Source organism: Austrofundulus limnaeus, unplaced genomic scaffold, assembly GCF_001266775.1.
Source record: "Austrofundulus limnaeus strain Quisiro unplaced genomic scaffold, Austrofundulus_limnaeus-1.0 Scaffold135, whole genome shotgun sequence".
NCBI classification, from domain to species: Eukaryota; Metazoa; Chordata; class Actinopteri; order Cyprinodontiformes; family Rivulidae; genus Austrofundulus; species Austrofundulus limnaeus.
In genome coordinates this window covers 750475-761813 of record NW_013952537.1, presented here as the reverse complement: position 1 = coordinate 761813, position 11339 = coordinate 750475, and the positions used below count along the sequence as shown (strand labels likewise).

The following is an 11339-nucleotide window of genomic DNA, read 5'->3' as shown; positions in this document are numbered from 1 at the left end:
ATTTAGACCAAATGTTTATGTATTATTGTAACCAACAAGACAAATTAAATCATATCTCTGGATCTACTAATGATTTAAGAATGGTCTATGATCAAGTCATTTTGACCAAATTTGACTTAATCCTCATTTCGATGTGATGGGTCACATGTGTTCTGGAAGCTTAAAATACTTTGAGACTTCGTATGTAGTCGCTTATTCAGAAAGAAATGTATAACTCTGTTCTTAACGTCTGTGCGTGCAGGTTCTACTTTAAAAAAGTGAGCACTGAGTTCGACTGTGGTGTCGTGTTCGAGGAGGTCCGTGACGACGACGCCATCTTGCCCATCTTTGAGGAGAAGATTGTTGGGAAAGTGGAGAAGGTCGACTGAAATTCAAGGACAGGACGTAGGAAAGATCATTGTCAAGAGAGGAGACGGGAAGAAAAACGTTCAGAAATCGGACGTCGGGAAGTAAAAGAAGTAGAAAAATGGATGGAGTGATGTGTGACAGAAGGGAGGCCGTGTTGCGTAGAAGGAGCTCGAGGTTTTGGAAGGTGGTTAGAGAAGTGGAGGCCTGCGTCGACGCCTGGAATAAAACAAAGGAGGAGATGCTGGTCCAGATGATGCAGGAGCGGAGAAGGAGTGCAAAATATTTCATCTGTTATGTCTTCATTGTGGACTTTCTGAAAGGAGTGAAGGAAAAAAAAAACACGAGGGAAGGGCCGGGACTCTTGCTCCCGGAAGAAGAGAGGATAAAGTAAGTCTTCCACTTCTGCTCTGGAGGGAGTCGGTCCTCCGCAGACCATTACGATGCTGCTACATTACCACAGAAACTTTTCAATCGGTGCTGGAGACAGTGAGAGAAGCAGTTTTGTTCCTTTCAGGAGTCGAACTGCCTTTTGTTGTCTCTATTCCTGATCAGCTGGGGACAGGGGAGGAGGGCGAGGACAGTGGGACATTCAGCCTGTTTCTCATTTTGTTGACTTCATAGCCTCAAAACAGAGTACCTTGTTCTCCTAGCTGTCACAAGGTGATCTCACAATAACACACTCAAGATTACAGTCGTTTGCATAACCTGTTTACCAAAGCTACATATTTTTGATAAGACAAGTATTCTAGCTACTTGTTTTTTTTATTTGTATACATACCAGGCAGGTACTATTACTTATTACAGCAGCTTAATTTTGTCATATCTCAGTTTAATATTGTATTATTGTCTGTGTTTATGAAAGTAGCTCCTTAGTCACGTCTAAGCAGCGGTTCTTTCTCTCTTTTTTTAAAAAATCTTATTAACCCACTTCTGGATGGTTGACCTGTGAATCGAGGTTTCTCTCTTTTTTTTTAAGGATTTTTGAGGCTGACTTTTTATTTTTTACTTTCCTCACCTTCAGGATACTATAAAACAACCTCTAAATTCATACCTGGTCTAATCCTCTCATGTAAACCTGCAAATGGTCGTTTTAGGAGTCTCTTTGAATGTGAGGTTTATGAGGCATGTGTTGTCAGCGTGCACAGTCCAGACGGTCCCAATATTCTGGGCTGCTCTCAGTCAGCCTCTGACAACCACTGGTAACAAACACTCAAGAAACCATAAATTGCCTTCAACTCATATATATTTTTTATTTTTTTGCTTTGTCTAAAGCCTGCTTCCTCACCTCTGAGCTTGTGTSAGTGCCAGCCCACCTGGCCTGTGGCCTCACGCTCTTCAGAGCTCATTCTTAAGCACGTTGATGTGTGCGAGTCTGCGTCCGTCTCATATGCCTAAACTCAGCCAAAGAACGTTAATGTCTCATCAATGCCTACATGCAGTCCTCAAGTGTGAATTTTAGTTGTTTTTTTTCCCCCCGTCATGAGCTGAAAATAACTGCTGCAGGTTCACAGACCCAAAACATACTGCTGTGACATTGTTTCAGTTTTAATATCTTAAAAGATAGATTTGAGGACACATGAAGCAGAAGCCAGCAAGCTGCCACTTTACAGGAAAAAAAATGAAAAACATGCAAACGTTTAGACATTTATGTGGATCAGAATCACTGGGTTTGCTTTAAATGGTTATTGGATTTGACTTGTAGCGTTTTAATGAGGATTGATGAGGCCTGTGTACATACCACCACCACAGTTTACTAAAGCCTTGTGTCATTAAAATTGGCTCAGTTTGCCTGAGAATCTACACCAGGGGTCTCCAAACTTTTTTTCCTTAAGAGCTACTTTCACAAAATGAAATTGTCCGAGAGCAACTTTTTGCAACATTTAATTTTAAACTTAAATGATTGGAATAAGCTTGTTTTGCACACAAAAAAACTTGGTCTTCAATTCACATGGAACCACCTTGCTTTTTGTATTTATCCATTCAAATTTTATTGTATTTCACACTAATAACTTAGGGTTTAACTGCAACAGATTTGTGCACAAGTCAGGTGACGGGTCTCATTTACCACAGCGGGTGGGGTTTCCCAGKAGTTTAGCACTGGTCCGAAACGGGAGGCCAGTGTCTCTCAAAGGGCCATGAAAGGTGTGTGTGAAAACGAACGCCGAACCACGTAACCACGCGTTGTCTGACGATCAACCATACTGAGCCCTAAACTGTTTGATTGACAAACGAGGAAGGGATATAGATTGATTGGAAATAAATGAAAGATTGTTTAGCCAGTGACAAATTAAATTTTGCTTCTCCTAATTTTTCATAAGCACTGAAGAGCTACTTTAAAAGACCCCACGAGCTACTGGTTGGAGACCCCGATCCACACAAATTAACCAAAAAGCAACAAACAAAATACATGTTTCTGGGAAGTCGGAGCTAAAAAAAATTTCTCCTTTAAAGAAATATATCATTAAACCCTGCTTTAGATGTGTGTTTATAAGGAAAAACTTAAAAGTGTTAGTGGGCAGATTTATTGAATGTACACAGCTGACTACAGTTTAAATTTCCTGTAGACTGTGACTTCATATTTATTGTACAGATTGATATGAAATCATGATATCTAACTTTCTTCAATCAAACGAAAAGCATATTTTTGAAAAAAAGAAAATTAAAACTTGTTCTTTAAATGTCCAATATCTGTACCGTACTGCAGTAAGGTCTTTGTGCCAGAAAAACAAAACTTAGCGCAGCTGCTGCTGCACTGAAACACACCAGCTGTGTAAGCTGAATGTATATCATTTTCCTTTTGCCCATATCCTGAAAGGAGTTAAACTCAATTGATCTTATTATGTCTGTTTATTTGGTTTAGGTTTTATGTCAGAATATGGCCTGAATAATAGTGAAATCCATGCTGGTAGTTAATTGAATGTGTTCATCGAACAAAGTGATTCTTGCAGGAATGTCGAATATAAATTGTCCTAACTTTGTCCCAGCAAAGAAAGTGCAAAATCATCCTTACAGCCCATTATGCCTTCAGTATAAAATTTATATATGTATTTGTTTATTAAGAAAACAATAATCACTGCGCATGTTCTTTGAAGAATGTTTTCTGGATGAGTTGAATTATCTGCTTATTGTTTCTGCTCAAACTGCTTTAGACCTTTGATAACCTGTCTATTTTAGGAACAGCTAAGGACAGCTGGATGACAACATTTGTCAAAAGCTGTTTGAGTCTTGATTTAAAGAGAACAACTTTATCTGTTGTGTTGCTGATTTTGTGTGAAACACAGTGCCTTTTATCATGTTATCTATCACCGTATGTTTTATTGAACCAATTCGTGTTTTAGAGCAAGTTTAGATTTCAGTCACTCCTGTTGTTTTTTTGTTTTTGTTTTTTAGCTGCAGTCATGCTTTTCTTCTCACTTCTGTTTGGATCAACCCTGTGCTGTAAATATGTACATTATCATTTCATACGTGTCTTCAGATCTGCACCACATGTTCATGGTGTTTCTGTTTTTCAGTGCCAAGATGTCACTGTGCTGGTTCCACTTGTACATTTCTTTTAAAAAGGTACTTCATAATAAAGAAGATAAATAAGCTTTTGTGTGCTGTTTTTCATCTAAAAATAATAGTTTACACATTAAAGTTCTTACACGTTCATTTTGTTTTTGAATTGTTAGAAGTTATCTTTACAATATTTATGTGACAGCTGTATTTATAGATAAAAATAATTCAGAAAGTTTATGAAATACAGCGAAATGTTATTTTGTTCTACATAGCAGATACATTTTTAACAGAAGATACTTTTAATCTATGTAGAGGTAAAACATTTCCCTGTCCTTTTTAGTTGTCATTTTAACAACTTTTTTAAAGCTGCTAAGGTTATTTTTAAATTAACACAGGTCTTTACAAATTATGATTTCAGCTGTCSTACCACAAATTTAAGCTACAGGACCTGATCATCTGAAGATCTCTATACCACCTTTTACCATGACAAGTACATAAATGTTAAGCAGCAGGTTTAGTCACAGAATATAAGCCTATAAGATATTATTTATTTATTAATTCATTAAAACAGCAAATTTTATATACGATTAAAATATTCAAATGACTAATAAAATGAAATGAAAGGCAGATAAAAAAAATTATATCTGCATTTTCTCCATCAAATAAATTCAAATAATCTTTACGTAACAAAACAGTATGAAAAAATATTTTTTAACTAGTGATAAATCTAGGGTAAATATCCATGCCAATATAATGCAGTTACTTTTAAAAATAATTTAAAGTTGGTAAGCCACGCTTTTAGTAAATATGTTGACGTGCTTGAGGTGAAGACTGGCTACAGGCTTTTCAGAAAACGCAATCCCCCAGGTTTGTCCCTTTTGGCTTTCCGTATCAAACTATCGCATGACGTAAGTTTGATACATAAACACACAAATACGACAAGGAACGAAGCCGTTGTGCGTCGCAGTATAAGTGATAACGTTTTGTGAACCATCATGGTTTGATGTACTTGTCTTCAATAACGTGTGTCTCAGCTATATGGACACGAAGAGCTCGTTTTTAGAGGTATGTCTAAGTTAGCGTGTTAGCTAGCTAGCAGCGTTAGCTCAGGCATGGATTCGCAGAGCATCATTGTGGATGAGGTGGCGTTGGAGGGACTGGACGGGATTACCATCCCCACTCTTTGGATACGACTTGAGAATACACRGCCAGCGTTCCCCCTGAAGCTCGACGACAGCACCAAGGGGTTCATCTGGAGGTGTCTGGTCAACAACACCGACTTCAGGTTCTACGAGCTTCCACAGGAGAGAGAAGACGTCGAGCTGTTTGACAGGTGACGAGATGTTGATAGGGTCAAATTAAATTRTTTACAAACCACTAAGTCAACACTCAATAAGACTACTTTGTTATTTACTCTTTACCTAGTCAAAACGTGTCTGTAATGCAATAACTTTTAAAGTTCCCAATGGTTCTACTTTATGTCAAAGCTGCATTTACTGTATAGAGAAGTATTTACCCTAATGTCAAGTCATATTCTAATTTATTTCACTTTCTTTCCCCCACATCCAAAGATAGTGAGTTCTCCATCGCAAGAGATCAACTCTTTATGTTTTGTAGACAACAAAATACAATTTTAGGATTGTTTAGGTGTTTCAAATTGGGTTTTACTTCAAATGTTATACATTTTTATTTACTGTCCTTTTTTATTTACTATCGTTAGCATACTTTCCAGAATTGCAGTACAGTAGCATAAAATACAAGTTTCTGCACAAAATTATCTGCATGTGTCTGTAGATTTTAATTATGTCATACTTTTTGGTGTATTTGTGTGCCTTAAAGGTTTAAAGCCTTCGACCAAGATACTGGGACTGAAACAATAGACAAGACTTCTGATGGATGCAGAGACATTTATCCAGTTCATATCATTCCTGAGAACAAGGATGGGTTACAAGGCTCCTGTGCCACCCTCAAAGAGAGGAAGGACATCACAAAGCAGATCCGCTCCAAGTCCCTCACCCCGTTGATTAGCTTGGACGAGGCTCTGAAAATGTAAAGACTGTTTAATAATCGATCCAGCTTTAAGTAGCTCATCAGCTGAATTTTACAAACTAGTTCCTTGTCATGTTCCTGATGTTTCACATTTCTTTTTATTTATTTTTTTAACTTTCACTCTGTCAGATATGGACGAAAACTYGTCATCGTGGCTTCTCAGGCTCTGCGATTTCGTGCTTTGATCGGAACCGAGAGCGATCCTGACTTAAAGCTCCTCAGTGAGTCTTACTGCGTGTTGGAAAGAGTGGGTCGAGCTCGTTGGCAAGGAGAGATGCAAAGAGACCTGCACGGAGGCCTTTTTAAGTAGGAGACATTCAAAACATTACGCTGCTTTGTGTTAACTCTACACGATAATAGGTCATAGGATTTAATAGTTTTTGTTTTTTTGTTTATTTGTTTTTCCTGAGCAGAGCAGATGCTCGAAAATTTCACTACTTAAGGAAGTCTCTGGTGAAGCATGATCTGATCACTATGCAGTCTTACGCCGGACGAATCAAGTCCGGACAGATGCAGCACTCCATTCTTCTCCTGCTCAAACGCTTCCATGTTAACAGGTTTATTTAATTTATCTTCTTCCCATTGTCAATGCTGATRTCTTATTGTTTTTTTTTAATCTGACAAAATTAACAAACTAGCCTGTGTTCATAGTTTTGATTCTCCAATCACTTTTTAAAATAATAACTGAGGGTTTAGTCACTGTACTACAAAGAGCACAACAGATTAGTAAACTTTCAATCTAGATAAAGAACTACAGAGAAAACTTCATTATTTATTGTTTTCCTTTAGCCGCTGTTTTGTTTCATTTCACATAGTTGAGTGACGCTCATATCTTTAAATCTTCACATCAATGTTGTTTGTCTTTCTGCTCTTTCAGACGGTCCAAGTATGACATTCTGATGGAGTGTGTGTCCAACTTCCTCCAGCAGTCACCTGAACAGTTTGTGACTGTGGACATTCTCAAACTGTATCTTGTGAGTTTCTTTCAGTGTGTGATGATTCTTATTTTATTTTATTTTATTTATTTATTTATTTATTTTTGCAATTACTTTTGTGTTCTTCTTGCAGAATCTGAATGAGAATTGCTTCAAGCGTTTGTTGCACTACATGCGATCTGCCAAGCTGATTGAGTTTTGCCAGTACCCATTAGAGGACTTGGACCCCAGTGCTGGACCCTGCACCAATAAAAATGGTAACTGAGGCAGCAATTATTTTTAACTATGGGTGTCTTGATATCAGTTTTTGTCAAAAAAGCATGAGTACGTCAGTTTGGGCACTCGCCAATACCGAGCACTTACTGAGTTAGARSTTAAACATTACACAATGATTATAAAAACACGTTTCTTTTATCTAAAACCTGTTCTGAATCAGATACATAACTGATGTTTTTCAAAGTGACTGCAGTCTGAACTTGTCCGTCTGTGAGTTGGGGGTGAAATTGATCCAATAACAACCTTGAGTCATGCTGTTTAAACCTTGTAGCTCCACACCTCTCCAGCTGCAGAAGTCCAGTTGCTTTGTCTTTTTTCTTTTAAATTTCCATGTCCCGGATGACTGAGAATCCACGGAAACATTTGATTGTAACGTTGTAGAACCACATCGATGCTAAAGTTACTGAACGATACTTCAAGCATGTCGCTTTATTCCATAAATACACACTGCACCAGAGCAGCCGACCAGCAACAGGTTCAAATATAAACACGARACTGAACAAGCAYRTCAGATAATTATTTAATTGGCTCTTATTGCACAACAACCTCAGAATCGACATGCTAACGATCCATTTAAAATGTAATGTGAACGTCCATGCATAGAATTGGGATCAGTTCTGGGTACTGGGGCATTTTGAACGAGTTGAAGTAAAGGCTGGTATCGTGCCTGATACCAATATTTTTATCAGGATACCATTACTTTTAAGCATGCCAAACCATGGGCTTTGTTTGATTACAGTTAGAAGTCAAAATTAAAACATTATGGAAATAAAATGATACAGCTGGAGGTAACTGGTGGCTTTCTCAYACACCGAGGTCACAGTATTTCATGTGTTCACATAGATAAAATCAGCCACTCACATTCAGACTTACAACCAATTTTGCACAATTTTAATTTTAATGTAAAATTAAATATTGGAATATAAATATAATTTAAATATTTTTTTGGACTGTGGAAAACAACTGAAGTAACTCTGTCACACACTGGTGTACAAGTCAATTTGTACGGATTGTAAATTACACAGATTTTCCCTGTGTGTGGATTATTTTCAAAAACTCAACTTCAAATTTATTTTACGTCTCAGAGCCTGTACGACGTAAAGGAAAAACCCCAAAACAACAAATAAAATGAAATAACTTTCTTAMAACCTGCTCTGCTGCTAGAAAAAAGTTCCCTCCTCTCCCCAGGATCCTTTCCTCTGCTCCTCAGCGATACAGGCGATATTATCTCCATCCTGTGGTCCGTCTTTCACGTTGCCAACACACCACCCTCACGTGTTTGTACTAAAGATTTTTATTTATTTATTTATTTATTTATTTATTTATTTATTTATTTATTTATTTTTGTAAAAATACTTGCTTTTTGATGGTTATGATACGGGCAAATGTCCAAAGGTGTTGACATTATGCACTGGGAGAACCAGCAAACGCACAGAAAGGTCTTAGCTGTGAGTCAAACCCAGAACCTACTTGTCAGAAAGTTGTAAGCAAAAATACWATTTCACTACATTTCAGGAGATCTCAGATGAAAACCTGCTGACAAATGCATGTAAATGGTTGCTGCAGGCTGTGATGAGAAGTTGCTGTTTGACTTAGCATCATTTAAAAAACAGCACATGCTCAGAAAAGATCGGACTTTAGTGTCCTGAATCTACACATTTCATTCTCACTATAAAAGTCAAAACAGAGCAGCTACCAAGCACAACAGTGCATTTTAATTATATATGATTTTATTTATTTATTTATTGGTCAGGTAAAAGTTTTTGAAGACGTTCATGCTTTATAATTGTATAAAAATAACCTTACGTCTTGTTCCAGGCAGCAAAGTGCTGGTGCGCTGTGTGAAACTACTAAAGCCGTATGTGAAGAAGAGCGTTGGAAATGATGAAGAGGAAGAGGGAGAGGATGAGGATGAAGATGAAGATGAGGAAGACTACAGCGGAGTGAGAAGAACTGCCCCTTCAGTGGGACGCATCATGGAGAGGGACCTGAAATTGCAGGCGTATGACATCAGTAGGTTTGATCTCTGCTTTCCTTCTGTTGGGAAACTAAAACCTGAGACCAAGTAAAGATTCGTTCAGGTTGGGTTAGGGTTAGTACCTAAATGATTCCCACTTTTGTATTCAAGAAACAAGCAAAAATTGAACTACTTTATCAAGACTTTTTCAACAAAAACTATGTCAAAATAGAACTTTTAAAAATAATACTACAGGACAGGTCAGACTAAGCTTTACTATATATCTTTATCATTCATGTATGGAAGTATTGTACTGCTGCTTATTTACAAAATACTTGAGTTTATTACCATCCCTAAATACGCCTATTTTAAATTATTTAGAATTTAGGTTCAATTGTTTATTCCCTCGTGTTCAGGCCACATAAAATAGGTGGTAAAGTAAAACCTGTGACACAAAGTCTCAAATATTGTTTTTTGTTTTTCCTTTAATGTCTCTTCATTCGTCTCTGAAACTGTTAGAGATTTTTTTTTTTATTCTAAACATTTAACAATAAAGTTTAAAGTTTTCTGGGACTTTTGAGGCACAATGAGGCAGCTACTGTAAGAGCCACATTCTTGTCTATTGCAGTATTGTCCTCTGGTACAAAGGGATGCTCACAGAGAGATATTTCTTTAAAAATGAACATTGGTCACCTGGAATCACGTATGGTGTGGCGAAAGCTCTACAGGGATGGTGTGGTTAAGGTAAGATCGTGGAGTATTCAACCATGTTGCTGGTTTTAATCAGGCTTTCATTTTATGTTTGGTGTCTTTGACTCTGCAGGGATTTATGGAGGACGTGGGCCGTCAGAGGACTACAAAATATATTAGCCACAAGTTTGTGTCCAAACATGAGAACAAACTTCTTAAATTCTTTTCTCAGCACGTCATCCCGTCGACTTATTCTGAACTAATTATTCCTCTTCTCGCATCTTTTGGCAGGTATGTAAATGTCAGCGATAAACTCCAGCGCTTTGCTAAGGAGCGAGAGCGGACGTTGCTCCTGTGCTCCTCTGAGCCACAAGGGTTAGATGCTGAACCCGTCTCTCCTAAAACACCAGAAATCTCAAAAGTACTTGTAGATAAAGGCTTCAAAACCTCTTCAGCAAAGGGTAAACGAAAGGCAGGTAGGAGTGGAAGGAAAGATGCAAAAGAGCAGCAGGTTTGTGATGGCAGCAAAGAGGATCCTGGGAATGAAAAGTCTGGTGTAAAGCGTGGAAAAGCGAGAGCCAAGTCTGGAACAAAAAGGAAATCAGAGGATGAAAACCATGTGACAACAGAACAGACACAACCCGACGCTCCTGTTATCCAGTCTGCACAAGCTGAATGTGAGTACTGTTATTTTTAAGTCAGTTATAGAATAGAATAGAATAGAATAGAATAGAATAGCTTTATTGTCATTACACATGTGCATAACAAGATTACTACTCCCACAGCAGTGCAAATACATATTAAAAGAAATAAAGGGAATAAAAGAGTAAAGGAATAAAATGAGCAAAAATATGCTGATTCAACTGCATGTATCCATACATGTGTATATACGTAAGCGTATACCTACATATAAGCAACAATAACAAAAAGCACCATGACAGTCAGCTGTAAACTTGTGTGTTATGTGTTTATATGTTAGCTTTACCTTTAGCTTAACGCTGGGTTGTGTTTTAAATTGGTCAATTTTTAGGTGAAACCTCAGCCTGCACTGAACCCACGACCAGTACGACACCCGACTCTGAGTCTGTTCCTGCACCAGGTAACTCCCAGTAATGAGTCTGAATAGATTCATTTTAGAATATCAAACACTGACTTTGTAAATGTAAAATCATGGTGTGTTCATTTTATTTGTCACATATCTTTCTTTAAAATCACTCTCCCTGGACACACAAATCCTCCTGGTCTTCTTCAGTGATTGAGTGTGCTTTTTAATGAAAGTTTTATTGGGTGAAATAGAAGATTTTTGGTTGGTTGAGATCAAAAGGTTTATATGTCACTAGAGCCCTGCCTTTCCAGTCCACTGGCGGGCCATAAATTATCATAATTCCTCCCTCTGCCCTCCCACAGCTCCTATAATTAAACAATAATGATGGCTGGATTTACATTTCCTTGTGCATTTCCGCCTCATTATGCAAATAAGATGGGTGATCCTTCCTGGGTCAGTTCTTCTCCTATTCTCCTTCAGGCAGAAAGGAGTAGGATCCATTATATATACTGTGTGTGTGTGTGTGTGTGTGTGTGTGTGT

The 11339-nt window shown here is 37.7% G+C and overlaps 2 protein-coding genes across 3 annotated transcripts in view; both read left to right on the top strand.

Moving 5' to 3' along the window:
- LOC106522717 (axin-1) overlaps positions 1-1490 on the top strand; it is a 23469-nt gene extending 21979 nt beyond the window's left edge. For both annotated transcript variants that reach the window (XM_014015850.1, XM_014015849.1), the window contains one exon: positions 242-1490. In XM_014015850.1, coding sequence (XP_013871304.1) covers positions 242-368 — 127 coding nt within the window. In that variant the 3' untranslated portion in view covers positions 369-1490. The remainder of the gene's footprint in view (positions 1-241) is intronic.
- A 3280-nt stretch (positions 1491-4770) lies between these two features.
- Positions 4771-11339, top strand: part of gtf3c1 (general transcription factor IIIC subunit 1) — a gene marked incomplete in the record, with an annotated part of 33291 nt that continues 26722 nt past the window's right edge. Inside the window, 11 exon segments of the mRNA XM_014015847.1 lie at positions 4771-5179; positions 5686-5895; positions 6025-6201; positions 6309-6452; positions 6773-6869; positions 6964-7087; positions 8925-9119; positions 9692-9807; positions 9887-9939; positions 10045-10430; positions 10784-10851. Of these exon segments, the coding sequence (XP_013871301.1) occupies positions 4959-5179; positions 5686-5895; positions 6025-6201; positions 6309-6452; positions 6773-6869; positions 6964-7087; positions 8925-9119; positions 9692-9807; positions 9887-9939; positions 10045-10430; positions 10784-10851 (1791 nt within the window).